At 46.6% G+C, this 17,858-nt stretch overlaps 1 protein-coding gene across 1 annotated transcript in view; it reads left to right on the top strand.

Annotated features, from left to right (window-relative positions):
- RGS22 (regulator of G protein signaling 22) overlaps positions 1-17,858 on the top strand; it is a 1,706,064-nt gene that overhangs the window by 348,658 nt on the left and 1,339,548 nt on the right. The window contains exons 8-9 of the mRNA XM_069621432.1: positions 5,040-5,171; positions 8,964-9,098. Coding sequence (XP_069477533.1) covers positions 5,040-5,171; positions 8,964-9,098 — 267 coding nt within the window. The remainder of the gene's footprint in view (positions 1-5,039; positions 5,172-8,963; positions 9,099-17,858) is intronic.

The raw sequence follows: 17,858 nt of genomic DNA, 5'->3' as shown, positions 1-17,858 counted from the left end.
GTAGGTCCAGAGGCGTTGCAAGGGTGACTGATCAAGAAAGAGTCTGGACTCAGTGAGATTCTGAGGGTAGCCAAGCAACCAGATGGTACAGCAGACAGGTAGGTCAGGTAGGCCAGCAGGGGAGGGAGAGAGAGAGTAAGCAGAGGAGAAGAGGAAAGTTTTAAGATGCTTCCGGAACTTCAGGTGGTCCGGCTCAAGTTTGAGAGGGGCAGGAAGGCTATTCCAGAGGGAGGCACCTGCAGAGGAAAGAGATCTATCCCCACTCTCTGCCTGGAGAAGCGTCTAACCCTTAGAGAGTTGTAGATAGCTCAGCAAAGGGCTCAAGAAGGAAGATATTTTGGAAGAGAGCGTTGGGTGTAGTGTAGGCCACGGGCCCAGAAAGCCTTGTGGACAATGCAAAGGATCTTGAACTTGATCCTTGCAGCAACTGGGAGTCAGTGGAGAGATTTCAGGGCTGGAGAGATACGATCCCTGGACTTGAGGCCAAGGATAAGTCTTGCAGTCCTGTTCTGGATTAGTTGCAGAGGGTAGAGAGTAGAGGAAGGCAGGTTGAGAAAGAGCCTGTTGCAGTAGTCCAGCCTAGAGAGAACCAGGGCTCTGGAGACAGTGAACTTCTGGGCGAAAGTGAGAAAGGGAACAGTCCCTTTGAGGAGGAGCAGCTGGTAGTGGGACTTCTGGGTGACGTGCGAGTTGTGAGGAGGGAAAGAGAGAGCGGAGTCAAAGATGACACCAAGGTTGTTTGCCTCAGAGGAAGGCGAAGGAAGAGGGCCAAAGGCAGGCGGCCAGAGTGAGAGAGGGAAAGTAGGGGTAGGAGTCGAAATGAGAAGGATCTCCATCTTACTGACATTAAGGCAGAGATCGTTGGAGGCACGCCAATCCTGAATCGCGGATAGACGGTCAGGAATGAGCGATAGACGAGAGGAGTCTGAGGGAGCCTGAAGGAAAGCAGAGTGTCATCCACATAACACAGAAAGTTAGAGGAGAAGGTACAGATCAGGTGGGCCAAAGGGGCCAAGTAGAGGTTGAAAAACCAGGGTGAGAGGATGGAGCGCAGAGAAAGGGACCAAGTTGGACCTGGGAGGGGCTGTCTAAGAGGAAGGAGGTCAGCCACTCAAGGGCTTGATCTGTGATGCCCAGGTTCTCATGGAGTCGATTGATCAAGATTGATCAGGATGGCATGGTTGACCGTGTCGAAAGCAGAGGAAAGATCAAGGAGGATGAGGACAGAAGGAATGCTGCAATCATAGTTAGAGAGCAGATCTTCACAGGTGTTCAGGAGAGCAGTTTCTGTGCCTCTGGCAACTCTGAAGCCAGACTGAAGGTCATGGAGACAACCAACAGATTATGTGTGGAGATTAAGCTGGGAGATGGCCAGCTTTTCCAACAGTTTGCCCAGGAAAGGGGTGATGGAGATTGGGTGATAGTTTGCATGGCAGGCAGGATCGGCAGACGGCTTCTTGAGGAGTGGGAGAATAAGGGAGTGCTTAAGGGGAGAGGGGAACGTTCCAGTGACGAAGGAGTGATTACAGAAATCGGCCAAGCCTGGAGCGAGGGTGTCAATAATGGTCCTTGATGGTTCTGGAGGAGCAGGGGAGCACCTGTTTGGATGACACTTTCATTGATCTGAGTTGTTTAGAAACCTTGTCAGGTGTTGTCAGAGAGAAAGGAGGAAGAGAGGTAGAGATGGCCAAAGGGGGGCTGAGAGAGGAAGAGGGAGAGGAAGAGGAGATGGAGGACAGGATGTCCTGAGTTTTAGTGGAGAAGTGAGATGGCAGAGCCACACAGAGGGTCTGGGAGGGAACAGGAGAGGTAAAGACCGCAACAGGGTTGACCAGTTCTTTGCAGTTTTTAAAGAGTTTGGCTGTGTTGTTAGAGGCTTGAATGTGTGCTCTCTTCTTGATGAGTGTTATTGCTTCGACTGGCATTTTGGTGCAATCAGTCTAGGTATGTCTAAACGTGGCCTGGCATGCTTTACTGTAACGTTATTACGTGTATACACCGGTCTACATTGTGCAGCCAGTTGGACATGTTTTCATTGTGGCATGGCATTTTTAATAGCAAAGCATTAATGTTCCTGTGCACTGTGGTGACTTGCATCTATTGGATTGGTCTTACCCTACAAAATAATTGCAAACACTTTGGCTTTTTAGCCAATTTTTCTCAAAGTGTGCTGTATATCGCATTAAAACACATATTTATATCTTTCTCCTAGTGCAGTGTGCAGCACATCCCTTCAGCAGCATGTTTGTGCGTATTGCGCAAGTGTGATAATCTATGCCGCCCCGGAGTGTGGCCCACCCCCTGATTTCTTGCCGAGTTGGGGGTGGGGGGGAGGCCTCAGCATGGCTCACAGGGGGGCCCCCCACATTTTGTGTTACGCCACTGCTAATATTCACATAACTCCTAATTCTGACAAACTCAAATCCAACAAGCATTTGCAACAATCTAGCTTTTGAAAGCTTAAAACCAATATGGACTTCAATTCCCATAATACCTATGGTTCCGGGACGAAGAAGAGGAGTGAAGAGTCAATGTGCAATAGGAACAACCTTATGAAGAATATGCATACTAGTTGTTCAGCAAATCATCAGCAGTGCGGCAGATTTAAAAATGGTGCCTCTGGCTATGCAACGTGGTATAGCAGGAGAGGAGGTGGTCGCAGTTCAAAGGAAGGAGAAGGAGCAGAAAGCCATGAACGACACAAAGCGGGAGACAAGCTCTGAAGCAGAGTCAGAGCAACGAGCCATGTTGAAGAGGTAGGACACTCAAAGGGACTTGTCTGGTGGTGTTGTGTACCGGAGGAGAAGGACTCTGGGGAAAGTCTGCAGATGCAGTACTGGGTGAGACGCGGTTGTGCGGAACAGCAAGAGTTCCATTTTCAGAGGTACGAGAGACTGACGCAGGAACCAAGAGAGACTCTGTGAGCGGGGAAACCGACCCATCAATGGTTCTTCGCTAAAGACACACATTAAGCCGGTGAGTCAGCCAAAAGGAGTTGGGGTCCCCGGGACGTGTTATGAAGTTAAAGGACACTTGAGCAGGCAATTTGAATACCAACCCAATATAACATAAGTGCAACAAGGGTACAATTCCCCTCACATGGGATGTCGGTTGGGGGAAACCTGTAACCCGCATTGCCATCAGTCAAGACTTTGAAAAAGAGAAAGAAAGGCAAAAAGTGTGCAATTCTCCTTACGTGAGATATCCGTTTGGGGAACTCTGGAACCCACATTGCCATTTGCAAAGAACTGGGCAAACATCAAAAGTTGTGCAATTCTCCTCATATGGAATGTCGATGTGGAGAAACCTGGAACAAAAATTGCCCCAGAGAGAGAGACATTAATAGTTGTACCAAATAGAAAACATTCCTGGCAGGCGCGTAGACCAGGAAAGGAGCCAGTTGTGTAGAGTGGAAACCATTCCTAGCAGGCGAGTAAACCAGCAACTAAACAGTGTTGTGGAAAGAAAACATTTACTATATCTTCCTGACAAACTATTGTACAATAAGAGACATTTGTTAAGCCATTCTGACAAAATTATTCTATGTGGAAAATACTTACTTTGACCACCTAAGAAAAGCTTTCTATGAATGAAACACTTTTGTTAACATCTTGAGAAAAGTATTCCATGGAAAAGACTGTTGTTACATCCTCCTAAGCAATAATTTTGACCTCTTGAGAAGAATATTTCATAAGAGAAACAGTTGCTTTGGTTTTGAACAAGTGTTCTATGGAAGAGACATTTACTTTGGCCATTTGCGGTAAGTGTTGGATGAAAGAGACATTTTTAGTTGAGTCATATTTGTGAACTTTTGCACGTTTTTGTTTAGCTGAAAACAGACACATTTACCTTGCACAATTTGGCTGTATATGTTAGTTTGAGGGTCAAATATATTTGGACACAAAGTCAATTTTCTTTAGCTTTAGTTTGATAGGCAGGAACATTCTTATTAGGATATGGACAGATAGGCCGTCATCCCAACCCCCCTTTTCATTTTAATAAACATGACAAATGTTGAGAAAATTACAACTTTGTGTCCAACTCTCATTTCAGATCCCTCACATTTACTGACACCCTCTTACCCGGGGTGGCAAAGCGAAGCTCTGCAAAGGTCTGCGGGCAGCGAGGGTCTCCGGGTAGGCCAAGGATGCAGGGAGGCAAACGCTCCATCCAGTGAGGGTCTGCACACCAGTAGGTCAAGATGAATGCAGTCAGTGATGGTCTTCAGGGTGACGGTTCACTCTTCTGGCATCAACAGTGACGCCGACAAAACGCGCTCATGTATGCGTGCATGGCTCCCATATTGCTGATTGTTTATTGGCTTCGCATTCGGACTGCATGTCTCAGAAGACACACAGAGCCTGATTCACAAAAATCTTTTCTATGGGATTGCGTCATTGCAAAATGCGTTTGTAAATCAGGCCCTCACTTTTAATGCATGTGCAGATCCAAAAAAGCGTCAGCAAAATTCTCTAACAAGCAGACTGTCGACTGCAGTGCAGCCTACTTTTTCTGCTATTTTTCAAGCACTTGAAGCGGGCTGCATTTCATTATGAAAGTCATTGGCATGGTGTGGGTTCCAAAGTGCAATATGGCGGGCTGTACAGGGCCCATGGGCAATATATTTGGCCCTTATTAACTAGGGCTTAAAATATTCCTGCCTAAAAGTATTTTCCAGAGACTTTAGTTATGTACATTTTCAGTGACATCTTAACAAATATTTATTCGTAGGCTTCCACTTGGTTGCCATTCTGAAGAATTACTGGAAATAAGTCATGGCATGTAATTTGCCCTAATTGTAGGTTTAGAAAACAGTTATTTCTCCATAACGAAATAGGATATTGAAATTCTGTGTGCACTGCTACCACCAAGTGGACAACTGTGATTATTACATCGAATGCAGTTAAAGTAACATTAAAAAAAAAACATTCCAAGTAGGCTGCCAGCGTGGTCATGTACGGACAAATACTAGTGGACGAGTAGATTTTGCGAGGCCTTAAATTATGTTTGTTAACCCCGTGTTCTGTTCTTCGTTCCAGGTACGGCGTTGCCGAAGCGTGGGGAGCAGGAGATCACACAAACGACTGAAGATAGACTTGGCAGTGAAGCAGAAGTCAGTTGCTCCCAAACGGAAATGCAGTGCAGAAGACCAGAGACCAGCCAAACAGATGGTAAGGCATGGATTACCAGAACGCCAATATGGGGTGTGGGCTTACATAGGCTGTCCATCAAGGACTCCTGCAGGATCCAATGGGAGTCCGGGTAATGTGGTCCAAGGGAGCCACGGAGCCTCTAGCCCCATTTGTCTTGCCCATTGACCGTAGCAAGTGGGCCCTTCTCCCCTAATGGTATATGGGCAAAGCAGACCACTGGGCATATCTAAAGAGGCCTGTTGGGAGACTCCTGATGTCGATGGGGGTTGGTCCGGATGACGGTGCGAGACATCTAGCCATGTTGAGCGGCATTTGTTTACTGACTGCCTCCTGCAATAGGATACACCAAAATCTTAAGGGAGCGTCTTCTGGTTATATCCCCTTCCCCTTTTGTTTACATTTTCTTTCTTTTTAGCTCCTCTTCCCGCCCTCGTCGCCTTCTTCTATCATTCTCTCTGGGCCCCCACTCCCTCATTGCCTCCCAGCGGGACCACATGATCCAGGCCAACTAAGGGCTTGTGCAGCACTGTTTGTCAGGTTGACAGATGTTTGTTCACTGATTATCACGTGAAATAGGGCCTGCTAAAATCATCCATTGAGGCCTTAGATCCGCATCCCTTTTTTGTCATTAACCTTTGTCTCATTCTTGACTTTCTACGCCTGTCCTCTCAGCCTTATCCCACCCTTCGCTCTGCACTTCCGCTCCCTCTGGTGTGCCGTGCGACCTTGGCCTATCTAGGCGGTGTACTTCACTGCTAGTCAGATGGACTGACGCTTGTTCACCTCTATCCTCCTGGAATAAAGCCTGTGAAAGTCTTCTGGTGAGGACCAGGGGCTAGCTCTGCCTTCTGCTCCCTCTGTTGGTCCCTGGTGTGCCGTGCGACCTGGGCCTATCTAGGCGCTGTACTTCACTGCTAGTCAGATGGACTGACGCTTGTTCACCTCTATCCTCCTGGAATAAAGCCTGTGAAAGTCTTCTGGTGAGGACCAGGGGCTAGCTCTGCCTTCCGTTTTGTTTTCATTTACTTTTGGCTCTTTCTCAACCTTCTGTGCCCACATTCCCAACCCTCTCCCAAACGGGAACACCATTCACTGAAATGCCAGGGGTCGCGGAAGTGACATTATGCATTTTATGAAACAAAGGAAGTATCACTGCATGACCTTTCGCCCTGAGGATATCACTGGAGCTAACATCATATGACCGTAAACTATAGTGGCTTCAAAAATTTTAAAATCAACACCTATAACAAGTGTAAGGTTAATAAAATAACAAAAGCGTATAATAACAAAAAAATAATAAAAAAACAATAACTAAAGCGGAACAAAGGCTATTCTAATTTCCAATCATACATTAACTATGGCGCTGCATTAATATGCCAATGGGCACAGTTATGCTATTTCAGGGGATAACCCAGCTTAGCCATCATATGCCTTTAGGCCTTTAGGAGTGCCTTCTTATGACAGTTCAGACTCATATGGCCAGTTACTGCCATCTAATGCCAGTTAAAGGCTCACCTACCAGACAAAGTCATAACATGCTAAATGGATTGCTAAATTATGCTACGTGCAGCCTCATATACCCAACCATAGACATATATAGTCCTCATATACAAGGTAAATCCCACAAGCCCAAGTGCTTTTATGATTACAAGTGCCTCTTCAGTCACCTCAGTACTGCCATTTTATGCCAAGCATGACAGGTCGGGAGAACGAATGCTTGTCACTGTGTTAGCAGAACTGCTACCCAGAGACCAGGTTTTAAGGGCTTTATTTAAGAGATATGTAAAGAAAACCTATGACGTCAGGATGGCAATCTCAATAATAAAACGTGGGAGGATGATGGCTCCAAGATTTAGGAGCTAAGGCCACAGCCAGGCCTGTGGGGGTTTTTAATCAAGGATTCCCCAGGGCCGTAAATGTGGTGCTCAATGTTTCTGAAGTTCTCAAAATCAAATGTCTGAGGCCAGTGTTAACTAAAGTTCCAAGGGTGCCAACGTGTTCATACTCAAAGATGTGTTCCCAACGACCTCTCTTCTACAGGAGGGTGCCTTTATCACTATTCTAGAGGAGGGTGCCTTTATCTCGATTGTCTGGTCCTCCCACCCTCTCCTTCCCAGACCCCCAAATTCGGGCAGATTGGTGTTCCCATGGTCTGTCAGACCTCAGCCTCCAAGACTTAGCTGGGCCTGTTCTCCCGTGGTGGCGGGTCCGAAGAGTCCTTTTTAAGGTGGAAGGAGAGGCATCCTTGCCAGATGGTGTGTTCTGCCCTGTTGCAGTTTGGTAGAGAAGTGTGTCCAAACATTTGGCCCTCCTCTGTCCTGGCTAGCCCTAAATTATCTTCCCTGCTTTGCAGTGTAGTGTCACCGACTGATGCCTCTTCCCACCTCTTTACTCTCCCCTAGACCAACTCAGGAGCCTCCCTGTCCTCGCTTCGTGAAATCGGCCCAGTCTCATGGGTCCTTCACGAGGGGGAAGGATCACCAAAGCAGCTCCCTAACATTTTTTTGGGAGCCCTATAAGTACACCACATTTGGTAAGAAAAGGCACCCCAGCCTTGCCTAACTGCAAGGCCACCTTTGCACTTATGCCCAAGTTAAAAATGGCAGACAGGGGTTTTAAGCCTTCGGCCACCATAGAAGAAATGAATAGATGCACATTTGCATACCCTGAGTGAGAAAACCAATGTCCCAGGGAAATCACCAATAAATACGGGCTATACCTATTCTGACACAAGGGAGGGAGAAAGTTACTGAAGGACAAATCCGAAGTGCTACTAATTAATCAGAGTAGCAATATAAAAAGGGCCCGTTTGCGAGAGGGAAAGGCACAGACCGGGCTACTGACCTAGAGATCGAAGGAAGTGAGCCGAGGAAGGTGAAAGCTGCAGATGGGGACATCTCCGACACTGACGAGATCAGATACAGAGAATAAAAAGATGTTGAAAGCCTCTTGAGGGCTGTATCAGACACTGGTTGAGCCTTGAACCAAAGCGAGACAAACTGCAGAATGCCTGCTGAGTACTATATCTCAGATCCTGGCAGAGGTCTGCGCCAGGAAACAAAAGCAAGCTGAAAGCCTGCTGAAGGTTGTTTCTCAGACCCTCACAGAGACCAGACATAGAGGAAGAAAGGAAGCGTACAACCTGCTGAGGACTATATCTCAGATCCTGGCTGAGGTCCGAGCCAGGAAACAAGAGCAAGCTGAAAGCCTGCTGAAGGTTGTTTCTCAGACCCTCACAGAGACCAGACATAGAGGAGGAAAGGAAGCGTACAACCGGCTGATAGGAGCCCGAGGCACAGAAAGAGGATTCAGGGGACATTTTGGAGCAGAAGGCCAAACTCGGCCTAGAGGGTGATAATATCTGTGCCAGCTTGGCACCATATGAAAGGGGGGCCTGCACTTTTACCAGCAAGCATTTCTTACCCCTTTGTTCAGTGTGCTGATTTGGCATTGATATTATCATCTGTCTTGGCACAGGACGTCCTACGGTGTCGGTAGAAATACTTTTTACACACCCCTACAAGCAGTTGTTTCTTACACCCTTGCAGGGTTTGCCTTGCTTGTGGGGCAAAGGAGTTAACCTCCTTTGGCTTGAAGTTTACGTTCCAATGTACGTAATCATATTTGTTTTTTGGGAGGGTGCATGGTTTGACTTGTAGTCGTTAACCTCCTGTGGCTGCAAGTTTGGGTGCTAATATATGTATTCACATTAGTCCAAAAGACAGTCTTCAAGCTAGCCTGCGCACAGAGTTCGGTTTATTAAGTGTACTGCTGATGTGTAATACTCTGTATTTTGTTTTTTCGTTCCAGGTTCAGTGTTACTGAATAGGGTGGGGCAGGAGAGAACACAACAAGCTGGAACTGGGAGTGGCACAGGTGTCAGGTGCGTGTGCTTCACTCCCAATGAGATGAAAAGCAGAATACTACAGATCAGCCAAACAGGAGGTAAGGCGTTGCTCCCCAAAATGCAAAGCTTGTACCAATGTGGTCTGTAAACTTACATAGGTGGCCCATCAAAATGGCCACCAGGGAGTCTGGGTAATGTGGTCTGTCGGAGACAGACAGCCTCTAGTACCTCATTCACCTTGTCCATTGACCTTAACAAGTGGCCCCTACTTCCCATAGGCCCAGAAGCCCTATGGGCACTCCCAGTGTGGCTGATGTTTGTGTCAAAACACAGATGGGTCCAGATGGTAGTACAAGTGTCATGGCATCTAGTCAGTTCCAGCGACATTTGTTTGGTTAGCTTCTTTTTTTTTATTTTTTATTTTTTTTATTTATTTTTATCGGTTTATTACAAACCTTTAAAAATATTTTACAAACAAACACACAATAGTACACTTCATCAGGAAAAGATCTGTCCGTTGACAATCCCTTAGCCATCCCTTAGCCATCCCTTAGCAATCACTTAGCAATACCCCTGCCAAGATCACATTCAACTATGCAAGACATTGATCTCCTTGAGCTTCCACTGGCAATGAATTCAGTCGATTTTCAATTACCATCAGAAATCGGGTTAATGGTAATATCAGCTTCCTGTCACATCCTTGAAACATATAGGCCCACCAATTGGTTAGCTTCACTTCATATAATCAAAGCTCGAGCTCTCCTCCAACTATTCTTTGAAGGCAAGCTTCTCTGAGGCACTTTCAACTGCATTACTATGATCAGGACAAGAAGCGGCTGCAAGCACCAGTTGATCCATGGCAACTGCACATGCCTCACCTTTATTGGACAAGGTCACAAATGCAACCACAATGCGGGTTAGGGAGTTCCCGAAGAAAGCACAAGAATAGGAACATGTTCACAGATTGAATACAGGGAAATAATGTGTATTAATTGAGAAAGATTCTGCTTTTAACAATCAAATAAAGTTTTTTTCGAACATTGTAAATTGAATCTACATTTCACAGAGACTAGAGATCAAACCATTCCACCAAAATCATTTAATTACAGAATTAAGTGCAATTTTATTCCTGCTCTCACAAATGCTACCCAATATGCATTTATAAGCACACCACAGTATGAAGGTCAACAATTAGACACAAAGCCAATCTGACTAAAGAAGAGTGTGATCCACTGGCTACATTGAAAGATTATTGGCGCATCATAATTAAGGCTCCTCATTATATGTTTGCACAATTTTGACCCTGACTAAAGCCTGGAGATGGGCTTGTGGGCTGCCTGGATATAATAGGGTGGTAGCTTTGAGACCTATTTCCAAGACCCTCCATGATCCTGATGACATCCTATCTGAAGATGATGAAGTTGGCTCTGTTTTCGTTTGAGGTCAAAGGGATAGGGTTCTTAAACCAGCAAGAACCCCAGGCAAGCACCACAGTAGATTCTGAAGTCCTAAATCAGAGAGTAGCCCCACCTCCACTGGTCTGTGGGGGTCCCCCAGGGAAACAACCCCACGAAGAACTGATTAAGTGACAGAAAAGCAAGCCACAGCCTGACGTCACAGCATCCTGCCCCAGGATGGACCCTTGCAGGAAACAGGAGGTTGGACCTGTGAGCTGACAGCAAAGACAAAGAGACATGGTACACACGGATCTGCTCCACAGTATCTCCTTTGACAGCAGGCATCACTATGAGCACTTACCAGGAACCAAAGAGAAGCATAGTCTTGGGAGACAGCTGCACTGCTAGGGTAGTAAAATTCACTGAAGGACTGCGATCTGCCAGAAGTGAGTCGCAGATTGAGGGTCCGTACATCCCTCACAACAAAGAAGGCCACCAAGGCTGTCCAAGTTTCGGGATGCCACTGTCCTGTGTTGGCAGGAGCATGCAGAAGCAAGTTAAGCTTTTGTCCAAAGACTCCAGAGATCCAGGGCCATCCAATCAGAGACCATAGGTAGAATAAGCCAAGAGGAAAGAGGCCTGTATAAAGCCGGGGCAAATCCGTTTTGAAGCCGCAGTCAGCTTGGAGAATTGGACCAACCAGGACCATAAGGATCCAGAAGATAGGGCTGGAGATCTGGAGTGTTAGAGGACACTTAATGATGCAAAGGAACTTGAAGAGTGGAAATATCTGCAGTCCCTGGAGTATTTTCTTAGTTGGATTAAGGTGGTGGCTTTGCGATAGCTGAAGAACATTTTAGGCTGGATAGCCTAAATTCACTACAACAGGCATTATATCTCTTATAAGTGAGAGGGGCACTTATCCCTTATAAGTGAGAGCAGTGCTCTAGAAATGATTTTGAGGTGGGAGTATTGTTCCACCTATTTTTGAGTTAGACAGTAAATCCAAATTAAAGGGAGTTAACATTAGTTTTCTCCTTCCCAAAGGATCAAAGTGTATCTGACATTTTTCCAATGCATGTATAAAGTTAACTGTTTTTCGAAAACATCAGAAACAAACCTGTCGTATATCAAAGTTCACTGGATTCATATCATGTGTTACACTAGTGGAAAACAATCTCCCACAGAATAATGTTCAGGTGTATACTACACATCTGGATCTTTATGATACATGGAGACAGGAATTCTGTACAAAAAAAATTGCTAGAGCTACAGAAGCAGCTACTAGCTAGTTACATTGGGTATTCAAAAATCAAGGACCTACCTTTACCAGCATTACTTCCCTTCCACTACTTCTGTTTCATGGCTTCTCTATCATGTTTTTACTCTCTCTCTCCTTGCCATTGCTACTCTGGCTCTCACTTTCTGTTACTCTGCATCCTACTACTTGCTATTCCACCTGGTATGGTCTGTTGCTCTGTCACTCTGCCCGTTCAGTCTCTGAATCCTATTATTGCTGCTTACCTCATCTGCCTTGATGCCTTCATTGCTGTAACTTGTCTGTCCCTCTCTCTCCTGTTTACCCTTTTCCTTTGTCTCTCTCATATCATTACTCTAGCTGCTTGCTTTCCTTTCCCATTTTCTGTGTTGCACTCTCTACTGTTGATGATCTTACTTCCACTGTTTTAGATTATTTTACTTCCCTTCTTCTGTGTCGCTTTGTTCCATTTCTCTCTCTACCACCTGCTGTTGATCGGTTTCCTTATTATCCTGCCTCCCAATTTTGCTTGTGCTCTGCTTCTATCCCCCACTCATGTTGCTGGGTTTTGTATGCATCTATTAAATGCTTTTGGGAGTTATGCTGGACATTTGTTTCATCAGATGCTTCACTTGCTTCTATGCAGATGCTTTGCCTGGAGAGTAAAGCATTCCAAGTACAGCAGCCCTGATGAGACTTGTGTGTTCTGAACCATTGGCCCTGTTAAGTGGGAAGCTAGGTCATCTCAGCTATTCAAACCTGTGTGCTCTGAATTTTAAACACATATCTCTTCTGCATACTGTGATGAATCCCCGGATGTTGTCACTTCCCCCTTGGGGGGAGGCCCTTCTCCTGAGGCCAGGGAAGTGAGGCCGCTATCCGATAGTCCCCCAGGGGGTGGTACTCCGTGGGTGAATTCCATGGGGAGGGAAGACCCCTACGGGATTAGTGACAACCTGGGGAGAACTTACAGCCCACTTTAACTAGCCCACCTTCCTCAGCAACCCCTGCCAATACTATTCCTAATGTTGCTATATGTTTTTCTTATACTACCAGTATAGGAAGTACTAGGAAAAGGAAGAGTAGGGACTACCCAAGTAGAGTCCCCTTTTAAAACACTAAGACGAAGAAGAACTCTGTTGACTCTAAGAGACTAGTAAATTCAGTACTGTGACAAGGAAGAGGTGCAGAGTACTAAGGAGTACCCCACAGAACCAAAGTGAGCAGAGCAGACCAGACCATCTGATACAGCTAACTCCAACTATGGGATCGAAAAAGAAGAAGGACTTTCCAGAGTAGTCAGTCCTTCCTCAAGGAACCGTGAGAGCTGGTTCCGTGTGCACAAACGAGGTTACCAGGACGCCGCCGAAGAAGCCAGAAGCTCCGGAGCCAGCCCCGGCGTGAAGAAGGGACAAGCTGGCTGGTGGATGAAGGCTCTAGGTGATCTTGAAGTCTGGGTAGCACGAATGCTACCAGGAAGAATATTGGTGCTGCTGAACTACCGCAAACCAAACAAAGCTCTTATGAGCCCCACAGCCGACCACAGGTGGCCAGGAATCCAGGACCAACCATTTACCGACCGGGGCTCCAACCAAGTGGTTAAGAGCCTGGGAAAACAAACAAAGTTGTGAATATAGGGTCTGTGGACCCTGAGAGAGAAGATAGAAAGTGTGCGTCTGGGACCCGCACCCAGAAAAGCATCCTCATAGTCACAGTACCTGGCGCGAGAGTACACCAGGTGGACTGTGCATAGATAACATAAAGTTTCAGTCTGGGACCCGACCCCCTAAAGGCAGCCCAGGGTATCCTTGTTGATCTTCATAGTCACAGAACCGGGCAGAGAAGTGATCCAGGCTGACTGTGAATCCAAGAGTGAAAGCAAGGAGAAGGAAAGCACTACCCTTGACACAGTGTTGTGAACATTGTTCTTAATAGTTGCAGTGCCTGCCCAAGTGCTAAGCCAGGTTGGTGGCGAAACCAAGCTAAGAATAACCTGGTGAAGGGAGTCATTTCCCCTGGTATTTGTGAGCGTTGTGAAAACAGCCAAGCAAAGGTAGTCATTCTCTTGCCACTGTAAGAAGTCTGAGAAAGACCTGGGGAAGGGAGACGTTCCAATAGTTCTCCTGGTACTGTGAGAAACCTGAGGAAGGGTAGGGGGAGGGAGTCATCCGCCTAACACTGTGAAGATATGAGACTTTATATTCAATATGCTTTGGTGGAAAGGCCCTCCAAGGAACCTTTTTGAGAGTTTTTGATTTGTGCCCTTGAAGAAGAACACTTACTTTTTCCTACAAGTGAATTTTGAGGTGTTGTCCCGAAGAAGGGAGCGATTCTTCAGAACCAAGAAGATCACCCCCTTTTCCTTAGTTTATTTAGAGTGTAAGGGAAGGAAATGGGATTTGACAAAACAGAGGACTATTTGGTTTTTGATGGACCTCCTGACAGAATCCTTAGTTTGTTAGAGGCATGGAAACCCTTTTTAGAAATAGGGACAGGTAGGATTTTTCCTTTTATTTGGACTTAATAAAAGTCTATAGCCAAAAGCATACCTACCTGTGTGTCGGTGTCCTACTTCTACACCCTTAGAATACACAGTAACTCACTGAACTGTTGATAGGATTACAACCAGCAGATGAAACATTAATCTATGCAACAGGATTGATAATCCACTGAGCTAAATTTCCTGACATGCTATTGACTCTGAAAGGTCCATAGAGTGGTGGGGGGGGGGCACTGTCAGTCTCATTTAAGGTTCGCCTGACATGGCTGGCTCATCCCAAGCTCTATACCTGTTTGAAATGACTATCCTACAAATAAATCACAAGATTTATAATGAGGCAGACGCCTTTGAAATGGGGTAGGTTTTTGGCAGGGTCACTCACTAGTCGAAATAGGAGATGGAGAAATCATGACGAGTACAAGTCTTAGAGTCTTCTCACACTGCCCACCAGTGTATAGCACATCCACTTTGGAGAATGGATAGAAGAGCTCAGACACTGTTCTACAGTTTTTGAGTGGACACATGTTGGTAATGTACCATTACATCAGTTCTGTTGAGAAATTCAGGTACTCTCACGAAATATAGCAGTGCGGCTGAGAATTATGGGTATGATGCCACAGCATATGTTTTGGCTGTGCTGTGAATAGTTGACATTGCCCCATAAAAAGCACACAGCAGCTGTTAGGGAGAATTCTCCGTTATGGCTAATTTCCCTCACCTAGTGAGTCCCCCAGCAGCTTTGCTGGACTTCTGGAGTTTATTTTTGTCCACTTGGTAAGAGTGAGAGCTTTCCCCCCACTCTTACCTGGGTTTTGCTATGTCTTTCTACTTGTTTTTGTGATTGTGGACTCTGAAGTACACCACTTCAGTAGCCCCCATGTTGTGTGTCACACAGCACCTTCAGTGCAGTGGCACAGGGTTGTCTTTGAGACTTCCCTCGACTCCATTTCTGAGGCGACTACTGTCCCCCAGAAAAGGGTAAAGTTACCATTACCTTTACTTAGTCAGTCTACCACAGATCCAGTACACCCCATCTTCCATGGAGTACTGGAAAGGGTTGACTCGTATCCCTTTTTATCTGTACCTCCTAGAGCATTGTTTCGCTCTTTTAACATTTAGACTTGGCTGGTGGCAGTGGTATCTACCCTAACTTTTCTACCCCGATTATATTAGATAAACGTGGTACTGTTCTTGGCTATTATATTAGCCTCGAACATAACCCGCTTGACCAAATCGTCTTTCTCTTGGCTCCGGTTGGGTTTATTCGCCATTTCTTTTTGTTAAAGTCTTCCTTATGTTTTACTTTGCGTGGCAAACTAGGTTCGCCTTCTTTGTTCACTGTCTTTTTGGCAGGCTTCTGCCCAGAAGCCGTCCTCAAGGCGCCTGGGTGTCTAGGTGGGCTGAATGTGAGGGAGGGGTGTAGTCACCCCCTGCACAGGGTATCCTAGGAAACCCAAGTCGCACTTTGTCATGATTGGCCAGGGTAGTTGTCCGGGCTGGACAATCCCCCTGCTGGGTGATTGACAGCCAGGCTGCGTGAATGGGGTTTTTTCGCATAAAAGGCAATTCTCTTGGGCTAGAAGTCAGAGAGTCGCCAGTGGAACTACAAGGAACCGAAGAGAAGCGGAGAGAACGACGGCTGCTGCAACTACCCCGCCCGGTGAAGCCCTGCTGCAGTCCTGAGCTATCTTCCCTTCAACGACTCAGAGAAGAACCAGTCCGGAGTCTTCTTCCCTTGAGCTTGGTGGGGATAACCAGCTCATCTTCTACAGCCAGGGGATCCTCTTCCGTGGTCGAAATCACTGCACACTGCTGTAGTGGTCCGGATAGCCACCTGAAGAGCCTCTCCTGTTTTTAAGGAGCGCACCTTTTGTTCCGTGTCGCTGCTGCCAGCCTCATCCCTGTGTGGTGCAGACCCCCTTTAGATGTCGTCCTTCTCGACGAAGCTCCAGGAATCGTGGGTCTGCGGGAAACCAACAGGAACAACTGCCAGGGCACCAGCTGCACCATTGGAACAAGGTACTGTGTTCTGTTGAGGAAACTAGGTGAATGAATCCCTTTCTTCTTCATTTCCAAGGCTTGTGTTAGGGAGAATTCTCTGTTAAGGCTAATTTCCCAAACCTAGTGAGTCCCCCAGAAGCTTTGCTGGATTTTTTGAGGTTTAATTTTTTCTCCTGCTAAGAGTGGGACTCTTTTTCTCCCACTCTTAGACATGATTTGAGATATCCTTTGACTGTAAATGTGTTTTATGGGCTATGGGGTCTTTTACTCCATAGGGCTTCATGTGTTTTTGGTAGGTGTGTTACACAGCACCCTCAGTGCAGTAATGCAGGGGTGTCATAGTGACCCCCAAACATAGACTCCATACCCTGGGACTGACTACTGTCTCCCAGGGCATGTAAAGTCACCATTGGCTTCACTAGTCTCAAATTGTGAACAGAACCAGTACAAACCATCATATTGTGGAAGTACTGGTAGGGGTAATTCGATTGCCCATGCGTCTGTTTTCCAAGGGGGCACTGTCCAGTCCCCCCTTGTCGAGTTTCTGGCTGGTGGCAGTGGATACCACGCGAAATATTCCACCGGAATATTTCCTATGGGATTTTCCCATTCATTTTAAACGCACCACTTTTTGGTGCAATGTTAAAAATAACGCTGGGTTATTTATTTAATATTTATTCCCAGGTTGGGTCTTTTTACAGGACTCTGTTTTAAAATGGCGTTTGTGTTTGCCTCTGAAACTCTAACCCAAGTCGAGCCCTTTGTTCCACTTTTTGGCGGGCTTCTCCACAGAAGCCCTCCAAATGGTGCCACTCTGTCTGGGGTCTACAGGATGTGTGGGAGTGGGATTAGGCACCCTGGACTGAGTTGCCTTGGCAACTCAAGTCGCACTCTTGTGTGATTGGCCCAGTGGTGAGCCGCCCACCCGTCACTTAGCATGTTTAAGTGACAGTAAGGCTGTTGAATGGTTGAATGGGGGTTTTTCTGCATAAAAGCAGGGCTTTGGGGACTGGAACTTCAGAAGTGGCCACAGGACCTACAGAATCCGAAGAGGGGAGAAGCTGAGCCATCTACAACAACGACACCACCGGTGGAGCCCTGCTGCACTTCCCCAACGACGGAGGAGATCTTCTTCGAGGAGAGTCTTCTTCCCTTTGAGCTGGTGGGACCAACCAGTTTGCCTTTTTCGCCTTCCTGGAACATCTCGTGGTCGAATCGCCCGTGCCAAGCACCCCGGCGGCCGGATAGCCATGCCTCACCACTACCGCAAATAAAAGGGTTGTACCTTTTAATCGGGAAACTCCGCGGCTGGTTTCTTCCCTGGCAGTGCAACGACCTCCAGCTTTCTTCCTCGTCGAGATCATCTCTTCCTCTGGTTGAAGCCACGACTTGCACCCGCTGCCAGGAACAACTGCCACCGCTGGAGCTTTCTCACCATTTCAGGTACTGTGTCCCGCCTGGTCTCCTTTGCAACAGATTGTCCAAGGTGTCCCGTAAATCCTTGACTTTCTAACTGGGTTGACCTCAGGCCTGCTAACTTTCCCTTTCTGAACTGATCCAACCTCTTTTGACTTTTCGTGCATTTCCACTGTGTGATCTTGGGCACATTCTGCCTTGCTCTCCAAGAGTGGGCCTGGCCTATGAACATTTTGCTCTACAGTAGACGCTGCCTTTCTTGACTTGCTGTGGTTTCTTAAAAGTG

This window comes from Ambystoma mexicanum, chromosome 5q (assembly GCF_040938575.1).
Source record: "Ambystoma mexicanum isolate Mex_15411 chromosome 5q, UKY_AmexF1_1, whole genome shotgun sequence".
NCBI lineage: Eukaryota > Metazoa > Chordata > Amphibia > Caudata > Ambystomatidae > Ambystoma > Ambystoma mexicanum.
Note: the sequence above shows the minus strand (reverse complement) of the source record. Positions and strands in the feature narration are given on the sequence as shown.